The sequence below is a fragment of the Mauremys reevesii genome, unplaced genomic scaffold, assembly GCF_016161935.1.
Source record: "Mauremys reevesii isolate NIE-2019 unplaced genomic scaffold, ASM1616193v1 Contig1, whole genome shotgun sequence".
In the NCBI taxonomy this organism is placed as follows: domain Eukaryota; kingdom Metazoa; phylum Chordata; order Testudines; family Geoemydidae; genus Mauremys; species Mauremys reevesii.
This window is the reverse complement of record NW_024100715.1, coordinates 1742647-1757994: the sequence shown is the minus strand read 5'-3', so window position 1 is coordinate 1757994 and position 15348 is coordinate 1742647. Positions and strand designations below refer to the sequence as shown.

Sequence of the window (15348 nt, the reverse complement as noted above, 5' to 3'; positions counted from 1 at the left end):
GAAAATTAAAAAAAAATTGGTTTATTCTTGCACAGAACGTCGTCTTTTCAATATGAAAAAAGCAGTTAAAAAAACTAGAGAAAGATGGAGCAAGCGAGGGGGGGGGAAACAAAACACGCTGAGCAGATGAGACAGAGCCGGAGAGGACAGAGCTGAGCTGGAGCCAGGCCCGAGCTAGCCCCGGGGGAGGGGGGGCCATTGGGTGGGACCTCCAGCTGCATTGTCACCTACCAGCTGGAGCCCACATCAGTGCCCCCCCCCCACTCCCTTCCCCTTTAATTCCTCCAGGGCTGAGTTGTCTCCTCTCACGGGCTTCAGCTGGTGGGAGCTGATTCCTGGTGCCAGGACCTTGGGGTCCAACGGAGCCCCCGAGAACACGGGCAGGGGGACAATCTACCTTCACAGCCTCTCCCCTTGCACAGGTTTGCACCCCCCCACCCCCTCCCTGCTCACCAGAGGGGACTGACTGCAACGCAACCAGCTTCCAGGGCCTCTCCCCCTTTGCCTCCAGCTGGACCATCCTCCAGCCTGAGATTTTCCTTTCTGCAGCACGGCCTGCACTGACCCTTTCCCCAAAGCTGCTGAGATGGCAGAGACCAGCTCCCTGAGCCATCGCTCTGTGGCCTGGTGCCCTTTCATCCCTGGCTCAGCTGACTTATCTAGGGCACTGGGGGGGACAGAAGGTATGTGGGGGGGGTCCCCTGATCTGGGGCCAAATTGATACAAGGAAGAGAACCTCCTGCCAGTCCCCCCCCCCCACAAAAAAAAAATCTGTGGGCCAAATTCTCAGCATAGGGGCAGGAATGGAAATGAAAGGGGGGATGCCCCCGCCTGGGAAAGCTGGGGGCTGACCCCCCAACAGAAAGCACATTGACTAGGGAAGCCAGGGACGCACCCTTTGAGGGTGTGGGCAGACCAGGCAGCTCCAGAACTTGCATCTCCTACAGCTTTGCAAACATGCTCACGTCCAGCCAGGAGGGGGAGGAGTTCCTTGGCCGAACATCTCTCACCAAAGTAGCAGAGCCATAAATCCAACCCTGGGGTGCTGGAGTCCCCCTCCCACAGCAAGGGGGGGGGGGCAAGACTCCTGGGTTCTATCCCTTCTCCCCTCCATTAGACGCTCCTCCCCCAAGCCCCACTGCATCCAGCCACAGGCTCATTCTCCCTGAGGAGGAAGGTGCAGCAGAGGGACTTGCTAATGGCAAAAGCAAAATTGAATCTCCTTCCCCTAAGTAGGGCCAGATGTTTCTGCTAGGCCTGCTCTGCTGCTTACCTTCCTCCTCAGCTGCCGGTATTGCAAGGCCTAACCAGTTCAGGGCCACCTCTTCCTACTTTCTGCCCAGTCTAAGAAGCAATCAACTAGACTTCCTCAGGTCCGGACCTGCCTCACATCCCCCACCGGCTCCAGTGGTGGGGGAGCTCCCACAAACCAATCTACCTTGTTCCTGCTAATCCACTTCACAGCTCCCACCTCTACTGGTTTTGCTACAAGAGTTTGGCACCTGCCTGATGCTACCTATGGGATGACACCTACGTGCGAGAAGCTCCCTTGAGAAAGGCCCGAGCAGGAAGAAGTCAGCAAAGAGGTCGCTCTCACAACCTGGCTCCAGTTTGCTAGGCCAAAGAAGGGACAACCTATCATCAACCCTGCTTTGGGACTTTTAAACTTGCACATCCCTTGTGTTACATTTCAGGTCTTAAACAATCCAACCGAGCCCTCTGTTATCCCCACACTCCATCTTCTCCCAGCCCTGAAGAACACCTCAGCGAGATGAGCATGGGCTGAGAAGAATCACCAAAATTTAAACTTCCTCTTTGAGAGAGAGCAGAGGAGAGATGCCATTGGATGCAGACAGCTACAGAGAAAGGGGATCTGACTTATTGGAGACAGAACCTCACAATAAGTTAGTGCTGGGGAAGAAGAGAAGACAGATGAGGGACAGCAGAAGTGGCATCTCTCGCTCCGATGCCCAAGCTGATGTTTACATGGGAGATCACAGAACCGGAGTAAGCTCAGCCCTGGAGGAACCTGGATGGAGAAGACAGTTGAGAAGGAAGGAAGAAAGAAAACTGGAACATGATGTGATGTGGGTGTTTGTTTTTTTAAAAAAAAATTAATTTGTGCGGGCGCGTTTATGGTGGCGGGTGAAGCTTCAAGCTTCTTCTTCAGCCTCTTCCCCGAAGTCCTCTTCCTCCTCGGCCGTGGCATCCTGGTACTGCTGGTACTCGGACACCAAGTCGTTCATGTTGCTCTCCGCCTCGGTGAACTCCATCTCGTCCATACCCTCGCCCGTGTACCAGTGGAGGAAAGCCTTGCGGCGGAACATGGCGGTGAACTGCTCTGAGATGCGCTTGAAGAGCTCCTGGATGGCCGTGCTGTTGCCGATGAAAGTGACGGCCATCTTGAGCCCGCGGGGCGGGATGTCGCACACGGCCGTCTTGACGTTGTTGGGGATCCACTCCACGAAGTAGCTGCTGTTCTTGTTCTGCACGTTCAGCATCTGCTCGTCCACCTCCTTCATGGACATGCGGCCGCGGAAGACGGCTGCCACCGTCAGGTAGCGCCCGTGGCGGGGGTCGCAGGCGGCCATCATGTTCTTAGCGTCGAAGACCTGTTGGGTCAGCTCTGGCACGGTCAAGGCCCGGTACTGCTGGCTGCCGCGGCTGGTCAAGGGGGCAAAGCCAGGCATGAAGAAGTGGAGGCGAGGGAAGGGCACCATGTTGACGGCCAGTTTGCGGAGGTCGGCATTGAGCTGCCCGGGGAAACGGAGGCAGGTGGTGACGCCGCTCATGGTGGCCGAGACCAGGTGGTTGAGGTCGCCGTAGGTGGGGGTGGTGAGCTTGAGGGTGCGGAAGCAGATGTCGTACAGGGCCTCGTTGTCGATGCAGTAGGTCTCGTCCGTGTTCTCCACCAGCTGGTGGACGGACAGGGTGGCGTTGTAGGGCTCCACCACTGTGTCCGAGACCTTGGGCGACGGCACCACGCTGAAGGTGTTCATGATGCGGTCGGGGTACTCCTCCCGGATCTTGCTGATCAGCAGCGTGCCCATGCCCGAGCCGGTGCCCCCGCCCAGAGAGTGGGTCAGCTGGAAGCCCTGCAGGCAGTCGCAGCTCTCCGCCTCCTTCCTCACCACGTCCAGCACAGAGTCCACCAGCTCAGCCCCCTCTGTGTAGTGCCCCTTGGCCCAGTTGTTACCAGCTCCGCTCTGGCCTGTAAGGGTGGGGTGGAGGGGAAGAAGCCACAAGCATTGGGCTAAGGCACTGGGGAACCAGCTGCTCCTTGGCCAGCCATGCCCCCAAATTACCCCCAGCGGAGTCCCCTGGAGGACACGTGCCAATTCCTCCAATGGTCTAGGAGGAACATCAGGTCCTCTGTTGAGTTAGGCTCACAGATCGGGGGGAGTGGGGGAAAGAGATGCCAGATTACCATGGCATTCAAGTGGCCTCCAATTCTTAGACAGGAGAACCTAACACCGGCCACCGCTCTGCAAATGTGGCCACAAGTGAGGGACACACCTCTAGCTCCAAACAGTCAAGTGAAGTCAGCTGGGTCCCCCCACACATGCCCCACGCCCCCTAGATCAGACAAGGCCCATAGTCACAACCCGCTGGCCACTCCAAAATTTAGGGGGACTGTCTGCAGGTTGCTACTAGGTCCAGTCTGGACTCAGCTGAGTCAACGAAGCCTAGAAACTCTGGTTCAGACTCTAGACACAACCCCACCCTTGTTGCTACACACGGGCCAAGATCGGGAGGTCTCAACCACTGGTGCCATGGTTGACGCAACCCAAGTGGCTGCTGGGTAATTCAACCCCAGAGCCCCAGCAGACGGCACGGAGGGACAATGGGAACCTTACCGAAGACGAAGTTGTCTGGTCGAAAGATCTGGCCGAAGGGACCGGAACGGACAGAGTCCATGGTGCCTGGTTCCAAATCGACCAAGATGGCGCGAGGGACATATTTACCACCTAGAGGGGGAGCGAGAAGAGTCTCAGCAGGGGTGGGTCAATCAAACCAAGAGGCAGCAGGACGGTCTTAGGGGGCCTGGGTTATCCAGGAAGAGGCATTTGGGGCTGATTCAAAGCCGTGGGTGCAGAGGGATCCCCGCAGTCACTAGACGCTAAGGCACTGAAAGGGTTTGGTCTCAGCCATGTGGGAAGAAAGGGGGGGGGCTTAGCCTTTGGGGCATCTGGAAGGGGGGTGCCCTCGATCAGACCAAACCCACACATGGCATGGGGAGTGGAACAGACTGGATCAGGACCAAGCCACAGAGTATTTATGGGGAAGGATCCCTGGAACCTCCCATTATTTGCATATAGGGGAGGGGGACTGGCTCAAACCATGGGAACATGTGGGGGGGGGGGGACCAGACCAAACTATGTATATACATGGGGGGAGCACTAAACCTCCACATACCAAACCATGGGTGTTTGTGGGGGGGAAATTGGAGCCCAGCCCACGTTCCCTAGGTAAAGGGGTGTCATGCGTCCTACCCCCCACCAGTACCTGTGGCCTCATTGTAATAGACGCTGATGCGGTCGAGCTGCAGGTCGCTGTCGCCGTGGTAGGTGCCGGTGGGGTCGATGCCGTGTTCATCACTGATCACCTCCCAGAACTAGGGGCGACAGGAAATGGGGGGTGTCACTGGGGTGGCTGCCTCCCCCCCATCCCTGTACCAGCCACCCCTCCCACAAGGGGACACTGCTCTTCTCGGGGAGAACCCAGCTAGCGCTGTAGCTGCCGGCCCAATGGGGGCTACCCCACATCTAAGCCCCACCTGGCACATCCCCATTAGCTCTGCCCCACACCATACAACAGGCACAAGAATGGTGCCACGCCCACCGTGTGCAGCCAGCCAGAGCCAGCAGCGCCCCCTACAGGTGATCACAGCCTGGTCCAGACACAGGGGCTTCCCCTAGGACTGCACATCCCACCCCCCCTCCCAACCCCGGCCGGCCATGTGGGGGAAGCAACACACCACATTTGCCAGGCTGCCCCCTAGTGGCCGAGGAACCCCATGAAAGTTTGAGGTGCTGCTCTGACCCCCTGGTGGGGGTATTATGACGTCTCCTCCCCCCTCTGTGCCCATCCTTAGGCTGGGGTGAGAAGTGACCCCTGAGCATTGGGGGGGGGGGCAGGGTAAGTTCTGCCCCACCCCCCAGCCGTATCTCTGGGGCTCTGGTGTCCCCAGCACTGGGGAGGCTGGGACATGAGTGGCCGACCTCTCCTCCCACCCGCCTCCCCATGTGCATATGCAAGGAACCTGTCCTGTGTCCCCCCCCACCACCCCTCAGGACAGAGCCCTCTCACCCCACCCCCACTGGGGCTCGTGGTAAAATCCCCCAGGGTCCCCCTCTGACCAGCAGCGGCCTCCCAGCTGGGCTGCTTTACCCTTTGTCCAGGGGTGAGAGAAGCCCCAGCAGTCCCGGTCCCTCCCCACACTCAGTTGTGGTCTCAGCTCCCGCAGGGCTCTGCTCTGCCTTGCCAGGGGGTGGGCCAGGCGCTCATTCCCTCAGTCCCAGCTGCAGGGAAGTGACGCCTGAGCCAGCGTTGCCCCCCTCCCCCGCAATGCAGGGCTGCTCAGCTCCTACACTAAGCGCCAGCAGCCACAGCACGGCCCCACCAGGATGCGATGGCCAAACCCAGCCACACAGGGAACAATTGCTACTGTTTAAGATTTCCTCTGCCGCCTGAAGCGCTCCCTGGCCACGTGCCTGCCCTAGAACCCCGCAGCATTCAGCCGCGGCAGGGATGGCGCTGCTGGTGGCAGCGGTGGGATTGGTTGTCCCCCTCCCCCCAACTGAGCTCTACCCATTACGTGCCCCTCCCCCAGCCCTGATGCAAATCCAGCTTCCCGCCTCTGAGCGGAGCAAAGAGCAGATGGCGCCCGGCAGAGCCTAACAGAGGATTCCCCACCCCCGCTTGCTGTAGACTGGCAGCTTCAGCTCTGTTCAGCCACTTCTCAGCCGCAGCAGGTGTCAGCGCTCCTGGGCTCTGTGCCTGGGCTCAGGGAGGGAAGGGGGAGTCTAGTGGGTTAGATCGGCGGGGGAGGGGGCTGGGAGCCAGGACACCTGGTCAGTTAGTCACCTCTTATGTCACCCCTTTGCCAGCTGCTTTGAAGGGAGCAGTTGGCCATTGCAGACCAGGGCGTGGGGCTGGCCGGCCATTAACAGATCATCCCAGCTGTGCTTAGCCCCAGCAGGGTGTGGTTATGGGCCAACCCAGGCCCCTGGGCTCAAGGACAGGGACTGTTTGAACAGGCTACCAGGCAGCGTGTCAGAGCATCTGTCACAGATAACAGCTCTGTTTTCCACCCCAGCCCCCACCACCCGGGCCCCGCCCCACCCACAACACAAGGGCAGCCAAGCCGACCCCGTCACCATCCCAGGCATTTTTGGCACCATGGGTCACTGCACCAGGAAATCCACCCCCAGGTCCCAGCACTGATCTCAGCAACTCTGGTGTCAATCTGGAGTGGATCTGGATTGACAACCAGGGTCCCTGAGATTGCATTTACACTGTATTGTAAACCCGGGGCTGTGGGACCCCAGGCTTGTGGATTCGGTTGTCCTCACTGCATGGTAAACCTGGGCTTACCATAGCTGGAGGTTCTCAGCAGTGATAACACGTCCACACTGCACAGACCTGACTCGGGGCTGCGGCTTGGACCGCGTCCACACTGCAGAAGACATGACTTGGACCATGGCCGCAGCTGGACTGGGGCTCTGAGCCGCCCCCTAGCAGGGTCCTAGGTTTGAGTGCTTGCTGACCCGGGTCAGGCTGATTTGTGTGTGGATGGCAGGGGCTTGGGCCCTGCGTCAGAGCCCAGCTTTAATACACAGCGTCGCCAGACCCTGAGTCAGCGGATTCCGATCTCAGGGACCCTGGTGCAAATGCAGAGCGGTTCCAGATGGAGAAACGGAATGGCTCTAACAGACGCCAGGAAGGCTCTTGGGGAGGGGCAGAAAAATCTGCTTTACATTTCCCCAAACATCCCGGCACAGCCCAGCGCCCGGCCTCCTCGCTTCAGGATCCCTGACGCAGCTGCTGCAATACAAACCCATTATTCTGGGGGTCAGGATCTTCTGACGGAGCAGCCGGGTCTGGGTCTCGCTGCAAGAATTTGCTGGGCCGGGTCTCATTAGAGCCCGACCCACCCACCCACCCAGGCACAGCAGAGACCCAGTTTTAAAGCGAGGAGGGGGGACTGGATCTCCATACACGGGATCTAGGCAGATCAGCACCCCTGTGATATCGCCTGGCTGAGGGGCCGGCACCCATTTGCCAGCCACACCTAGCACCTGGCAAACCGGGTCAGGCAGAGGTGAGGCTGGGTGGGGCTCGGGATGAGGCATGTGATGCAGGAGGGGAAACATCCCTACAATTAAAATAAAAATTCAGGGCCTCTTAAGAGATCCAGATGCTTCCACAGAAGCAATAAAAAAACCCGATGGGCCCATTTAGCAGGGATGCTCCTGGTTCTGCACGGGCTAAAATAAAGTCTCTTTGCCCCCCCATCCACCCCACCAGGCGGAGAAACCCAGCGCCTGATCCAGCCAACTGCTGGGGGTGGGGGTGGATTTTGCAGCCATCCAACTGCAAACAGGCCCTTCTTTAGGCACAAAAAGTCCCTCCGTGTCTAGCGCCAGCAGCCGCCTGGGGAACCCCCCCCCAGCCGTGCAAAGGCGCCGTTACAGGCGCAAAGGATGCGGTGTCTCAGTTTAAACTGAAGATCCGATGCGACTCCGGGGCGCTGCGGGGCGGATGGGAAGGGATCGGGCTGGGCGCGGACCGCGGCTGGGTGCGGGGAGCTCCGGGAGTGGGGGAATCACGCCAGCTTTGCAGCCGGCCATGTGGGGCCCGGCAGACAAAGAGGTGGGGAAGATGGTGGGTGGGGAGGGAAAGGGAGGAGGGGGATGGGCGGTTTGGCGCCATAAGTAACATTCTTGATTTGCAACTGAAACAAGATTTTTTTTCTCTTCCCCCCATTGCAACATTTTACCGTCGCTTTTTTCACCCCAACTGCAACACTGTAATTGACGGTTTGCAAAGGGACCGAGGAGAGGGAAACGGCCTCACTCCGGATCTAGCAAGCGGGGAGGGGGGGCGCCTCTGGACATGCTCCCCCAGGTGCTTAAACCTATTACACGCTGGGTAGGGTGCCCCAGAGAGCAAGTGTGAGAAATTGCGACTTCTTTTCGGAGGGGGGGAAGAGATCTCGTTGCCTATATAAGGCAAAGCCCCTAACGCTGGAGAACAAATACCCCCCTCTCCACCGATTAACTGAAGATAAATGGGGGGGGGGGATTTTGCCGCTAGCTAACACAAGATCTGGATGGGGGCTTCCCTCCCCCCCCAGCAGTTAGGGGAGGAAAATGGCCCCTTTCACCGCATCTCTCGCCCCTGGCGGCAGACAATGGAGATCAAAGGGCGGGGTTGAAACGAACCAGCGGAGAAAGAGGACGTGAAATTAGCCAGCAGCAGAGAGGCGGGCGGGGGAAGAGACACTGGGTTAATCCTCAGCCGAACCGGAGCGGGGGCAGCTCTGCCAGGGGAAGCCAGATCCCTGCAGCGCCGGACACCGCCCCCCCCCCCAGCCAGCAGCAGGCGGGTTGGGTTTGGCGCTAAAAGATGGTACCGCGCCGCTTGAAAGCGCGTAGCGGGCGGGGGGAGTTTCCTTCCTTTCCCCCCCCCCCGCCCATCCCCCTCTGCAACCCCCGCCCCCCCCAGCTCCCCTGGGTCTGAGTCATCTGCTGCGCCGGCTAATCCCATTAACTGCAAATCGCCTTTCTAATGCCGGGACGGGCTGGAACCCAGAGTCTAAAGTCCCGGGTTTAAAAAAAAAAAAAAAAAAAAAGGATCAGGAGGGCTGAACTCAAAACGGAGCAGCAGTTTTAAATCCGGATTAAAAAATAAGATGGGAAAAAATCGAGACCGCTTTCTAAACGCGTCCGATCCCCGCCCCCCGAAATGCTCTCACCACCCCGCCTTTATTTTAACTGCCAAGATCAAGCCGCCTCCACGAAACTCGCCCTGCAAGAGGAATAGCCGCTGCCCCTCCCCCCGCCTCCCCAAAAAATCTGGGGCAGAGGCATTTCCCCCCCCCTTCGGGAGATCCCGTATTTTAAACCCTTTTCCTCCCTCCCCCCTCCGCCCAAATATGCTGGGGCCGTTCTCCCCCCCCCCTCACGAAGCCCCATTAATCCGGAGGCGCACGAGGCTCCCCGCTCACCTTGGCCCCGATCTGGTTGCCGCACTGGCCAGCCTGGATGTGGACGATCTCCCTCATCCTGCCTCCCTTTGGTCTAGCCGGAGCCTGCGCCCTTGGAGCGAATGGAACGCTGGGGAGCTCAAGGTTCTCTCCGCCGAACGCGCCGGGAGCGAACGTTCCAAGCGGCCGAAAAAGCGACAGCGAGAGGGGCTGGGGCTGATATAGACAAAGCTTTTATAAGCTGGAGGGCGGCCAGCCCGACGATTGGCCCGCTGGGATCACGAGCGCGGAGCCCATTGGACAGGAGAGGCGCGGACACGTGGTGTGTGGGGGGGGAGCAGGGTGTGGACCCGAGCGCAAGGGCTGCTGGGAGTTGTAGTCTCCTTTTGTTGTACAGTTTTTAAAGTGGGATTGCGGAAAAAAATGGGTGTGACGGGGGAAGAGGGAGAATCAGGCCGGGAGACGGGCCTAGTGCTTTATTCCCCACGTCTCCTCCCACGTCGGCACGGCATGAGGCGCACCGCAAAGCCTGGGGAAGGACGAGCAGGGAGGGAGGGTGAATAGCGAGAGCAGAGTGACAGAATAAGGAAAGACGGAATGGGAGAAAAGGGAAAGAAGGAGCGAAAAAGAGAGGCAGAGAGACTGAATGAAAAAGAGAGAAAAGAACGAGTGTCAAAAAGAGAGGAAGGAATAAAACAACTAAAAAGGGAAAAAAGAAAGAATGGGTGAGAAAGAGAAAAGGAGGGAGAAAAAAGAATGGAAAGAGGAAGAAAAGAAAGAATGACTGAGGGAAAAGAAGAAGAGGCAGGAAAAGGACTGAATGCCAGGGAGAAAGAAGGCATGAAAAAGAGCAAATAGAATGAATGAAAAAGAAAGGGAGAATGAATGAATGTGAAAAAGTGAGGGGAAAAAAGCAAAAATAGAAGGAATGACGGAGAGGAAAGAAAAAGGACAATGAAGAGGAGAGAGGAAGAGGAAAGAGACTGGGGCGGGGGGAGGAAAAGGGACAGACTGGCTGAGCCAGCCGGAGCCTGGGCCCAGCCGACCCAGGCCCACCCCTCTCTCCTCGCTGCGGGACGCCGTGGCTGCCTTAGCCAGGGGCCTGGGCAGGTGCCCGGCTGGCCTCATCCTGCCTGCCCCATGGAGCAGCCTTGAGGGCGCATCCCCTGGTGGGGGCTTGGAACCAGCGTTCTTGCCTCTCTAGTGGGATAGAGCAGAGGGGGCTGGGAGCCAGGACTCCTGGGTTCTCTCCCCAGCTCTGGGTGGGGAGCAGGGTCTGGTGGTTAGAGCAGGAGGGGCTGGAAGTCAGGAGTCCTGGGCAGGCTGGGCCAGTTCTTGGGCCATGTGCGCTATGGAAATTGAGACACACACAACCCCCCTGTGCCATTGCCAACCCCCCCTCCCCAGCCCATTACACCCTCCCCTTCCCAGGATCCCCAGCCCTTGAGGGAGCCCCGAACCCCCTATTGTCCCATCTCCCCCACCCCACTCCTTACCTTGCCCTGCCAGCCAGCATCCTTGTGTGACGGGTCCATCCTGCTTCCCAGCCGCTCCCCAGCACGATTTCAGGTGAGGACGTAGCCTCATTTGCACCAATTCCAATATTGGGGCGGGGGGGCAAAATCCAGTCCCCGCCCGCCATCTGGCAGGCGCCATCATCCGTCCCTGGCCCCCGGGTCTCCCTCAGTCCCTCTCCCTCCTGCACCCAGAGCTCATGCGGGTGTCGCCCAGCGGCAAGTTCTTGGTGGACTCCCCTGCACTCAGGAACAAGGTCCCCGTGCACCAGGTCCAGATGTGAGGGTGGCCAGGGCAGATCTGAGATGCGGTGCCAAGCACCACTCGCCGCATTCTGTCTGAGCAGAGGGGCAGCCAGGCCAGATGTGAGTGGCACTGCCACCACGCAGCTGGGGCAAAGCTGCGGCCTGCTCTGGGCACAGCCGTACTGAGCTAGGACAGGGCTTTGAGCGAGTGGTGGAATCTGGGGCAGCCTCTGCCTGGCCTGCAGAAGGCACAGTGGGAGGCGGGTACCGGCCGCCCCACGCCCCCAGTCGCCCAGGGTTCAGAGGACCCTTGAGGCACTGGCCCTGTGCCCGTGAATCGAGTGCAGGGTCATGAATCGAGGCCTGCTCCTGGGTTCTGTCCCCAGCTCTGGGAGGGGAGTGTGGGCTGGTGGTTAGAGCAGGGGGCTGGGAACCAGGACTCCTGGGTTCTGTCCCCAGCTCTGGGAGGGGACTGGGGTCCAGAGGGGAGTGGCACCCCCTAAAGGGGAAAGGTCCCATTGCCTGTCCCCCCCAGCCAGCCAGTCCCTGCCCTGGGGCCAGATGGGAGCTGGCGCCCCCTAGAGGTAACATCCTCCCTAATGCTTCAGTAACCTTGTCAAGGGGGTACCGGCCCCAGCTCCCAGCAGGACACTGAGGCCCCCAGAAGCTGCTGTGTTGCCCCCTCCCTCAGCAGTGCGCTGAGCCGCTGCTTCCTTCCCCCTCCTTCCCCTGCCCCAAAGCCGTGAGGAGGGGCGGAGAAAATCCTCACCTACAGCTGGGCACCTCTGTTCCAGCCAGGACCCTGCTGGCATTAGCTGGCTGGGAAGGGCAGGGGAGGACCTGGCCATGGGGAGCAGGCAGCCCACTGGCCTGTGACCTCGGAGTTCAAACCCTGGGAATCTGGGAGCTGCAGGGAGTGGGGCAGAAAGAAATGGAGGAGACACCGACTCCCTTCCCAGAGCCGGGGGGAGAATCCAGGAATCTTGGCTCCCAGCCTCCCCCCTGCTCTAACCACATGCAGTGATAGGATCTTAACCCACTGAACAGGGCCTGTGTGTGGATTGGCAGAAGTTGCCCGAGTCACTGGCCCGGGGGCAGCCCAGGCTCCACCCATGGGAAACTCTTTACACAGCATTGGCGCGACTGCTGCTAGAACACTGTCCCGCTCCGATGTCCATGGAAATACCAGTGCGAGACCTAGGAGGGCCCCAAAATGAGCCAGGGGCAGGGTAAGAAGCTTTAAGGAGCTCGGCCTATTCAGCTGAACGAAGAGAAGGTTGAGAGGCGGCTGGATGCTAGACGGGAGCTTTTCAACCTTGCTGACCAAGGCCTCACAAGCTCAGACGGCTGGAAGTTGAGGCTGGACAAATTCAACCTTGAAATCAGAGGTGTTTTCCTAACTCTGAAGGGTGATGCAACATTTGACCAGTGTGCCGGGGCGGTGGTGCGCGCCCCATGGCTGGGAGTCGTTCCGACGTGGTTAGATCTCTGCCCAAGATACAGCTGCTGGGAGAAATTCGCTGGCCTGTGTGCATGCGGGTAAGTGAGCAGGATGGTCGTGGCAGGCCCTTCTGGTCCTGGCGGGTGTGACTCTACGGATCTCCCTGTCCGTCCCTGTCTTTCAGGGGCCTCGGGGAGAAGAGAATCACCAGCACTGTGCACAGCGTGGGCCTGGCCCTTGCAGCTCTGCATGAAGACAATGTGTAAAATCCAATCTCATGCTTCACGGTTTCCGCCACCTGGGGTCAGGAAGGAATAGTTTTTCCCATTGCTCAGCTGGCCAGATCAGATGTATCCTCTTTGGAGTTTTTTTCCTCCTCTGCATCTCACTGCACCACTGAACATGGTGAGACGACGAGACCTGTCCCAAGTGTCAGAGATTGGCGATGGCTGGAGAAGGGACACCAGATGGTATGACCCAGTGCTCTGAGATGGCATCAAGAATTCTCTCTCTCGCTGCCTGGCTGGTGTGTCTTGCTCCCAGCTGGGCATCCCACAGGCCTCTGCATGTCACAGGAGAAGGGTCACCCCAGAGCCTGCAAATTGCCTGCCCTGGGACCGGATCAGAACCAACGCCCCCGAGATGGGAAAGGTCCCATGTCCCATTCCCTTGAAGCAAGCAGTGTGTACATCGGCATGGGTCTTTTCCCATCCATCCCCTCCTGGTTATGCCAGGCCTGGGGGCACAGCTTAGAATCAAGGGGGAGCTCAGTGCAGGCTGCGGGTGTCACACAGCAGTGCCCTGGCTCGGAGGGGCGGGGAAAGGGATGCCTTTCAGTTGAGACAGGGTTGGGCCTGACATCTAGTGGTGAGGTGGCAGGACTGCAACCCTGTGCCTTTCTGTCTTGGCAGGGATGGGGTTGGATGTTTTTCCAGGACGGGTTCCCACCCTGGAGATGCTGTGACTGGCTGGAAATGCCATAGCGACAGGCGTGGAAACATCAGGACACCTGGGTTCCTTCATTCAGACACTGCCCATCCCCAACCATCACTATGAGAAGAGCTACCAGGGGCCCCTGCTGGTGATTCTAACTAACCCTGGACAGCTGTGGAGCCCTCCTGCCAACCCTTCCCAGCTGCCAGTCAGTTCACTCATCCTACTAATCTATCAATCCCCCATACACCCGCCTCTAGCCAGCCAGCTATTGATTCCCATACATCCCTCTATCTGTCCCTCCATCCCCCTACACCCCTCTGTCCATCCCTACACCCATCCTCATGCACCCTCTCTATCCATTCATCAATCTCTATACACGCCCTGTATCTGTCCATCTATCCATCCCCATACACTCCCCTTAACCATCCATATACATACATATAATAATCCATGGTATGCCCACACCTTGACTACTGCATGCAGATGTGGTCGTCCCATCTCAAAAAAGATCTATTGGAATTGGAAAAGGTTCAGAAAAGGGCAACAAAAATTATTATGGAACAGCTTCTGTATGGGGAGCGATTAATAAGGCTGGGACTTTTCAGCTTGGCAAAGAGACGGCTAAGGGGCAATATGATAGAGGTCTATAAAATCATGACTGGTGTGGAGAAAGTAAATAAGGAAGTGTTGTATACTCCTCATAACACAAGAACTAGGGGTCACCAAATGAAACTAATAGGCAACAGGTTTAAAATAAACAAAAGGCAGTATTTCTTCACACAACGCACAGTCAACCTGTGGAACTCCTTGACAGAGGATGTTGTGAAGGCCAAGACTATAACAGGGTTAAAAAATTAACTAGATAGTTAATGGTGTCCCTAGCCTCTGTTTGCCAGAAGCTGGGAATGGGCAACAGGGGATGGATCACTTGATGATTACCTGTCTGTTCATTCCCTCTGGGGCACCTGGCATTGATCACTGTTGGAAGACAGGATACTGGGCTAAATGGACCTTTGGTGTGACCCAGAATGGCCGTTTCTATTTGTTCACCCATCCATCCACCCCATGCATCCCCTCTATCCATCCATCCCCAAACACCCCCTCCAACCATCCCATCCATATACATACCCACTATCTGTCCATCCATCCATTCTCATGCATCCCCTCTAGCCATCCATCCCCATACACCCCCTTTAGCCATCCATCCATATACAAACCTATCTGTCCATCCATCCATTCACCCCATGCATCCCCTCTATCCATCCATCCATTCCCATACACGATCTCTATCCATCCATCAGTCCTTGTACTCACCCTCTATCTGTCCATCTATCCATCCCCGTACACCTCCTTTAGCCATCCATACATTCATCCCTATCTCAGGCTCTGCCATGTGGCCCCAATGACATCAGCACTCACGTGGCGCACTGTTACCCACATTTGCCACGTCATTGTTGATGCTTGCCCTGGTATTTCTATAGTTGTTCCAGTTTTCTGGGCTGAAGGGAGCCAGCGTGAGCTTCCCATCCCCTGCAAATCACACCAGGGCCTGGGGCGTCTCTGCAGCTCTCGGCACCATTGAACATAGCGAGATGGCGATGACACATGGTGCCAAGCAACCCTGTCCAAAGGTGTGGATGCGATGGGGTGGCCCCAATGGCCAGCGTGTTGCCTGGCAACACCATTGCGCATGGGGTGGCCCCAATGGCCAGCGTGTTGCCTGGCTACGCCATTGCGCATGGGGTGGCCCCAATGGCCAGCGTGTTGCCTGGCGACGCCATCACGCGTGGTGCGGCCCCATGGCCAGCGTGTTGCCTGGCGACGCCATCGCGCGTGGTGCGGCCCCAATGGCCAGCGTGTTGCCTGGCGACGCCATCGCGCGTGGTGCGGCCCCAATGGCCAGCGTGTTGCCTGGCGACGCCATCGCGCGTGGTGCGGCCCCAATGGCCAGCGTGTTGCCTGGCGACGCCATCGCGCATGGTGCGGCCCCATGGCCAACG

At 58.3% G+C, this 15348-nt stretch overlaps 1 protein-coding gene across 1 annotated transcript; it reads right to left on the bottom strand.

The window, feature by feature from the left end:
* Position 1: 1 nt before the first annotated feature.
* Positions 2 to 9432, bottom strand: TUBB (tubulin beta class I). The gene is made up of 4 exons (XM_039517303.1): positions 9233 to 9432; positions 4507 to 4615; positions 3858 to 3968; positions 2 to 3211 (listed from the first exon to the last, which is right to left on the bottom strand). The coding sequence occupies exons 1-4, from the start codon at positions 9287 to 9289 to the stop codon at positions 2154 to 2156; spliced, it is 1335 nt and encodes a 444-aa protein (XP_039373237.1). The 5' UTR covers positions 9290 to 9432; the 3' UTR covers positions 2 to 2153.
* Positions 9433 to 15348: the final 5916 nt, after the last annotated feature.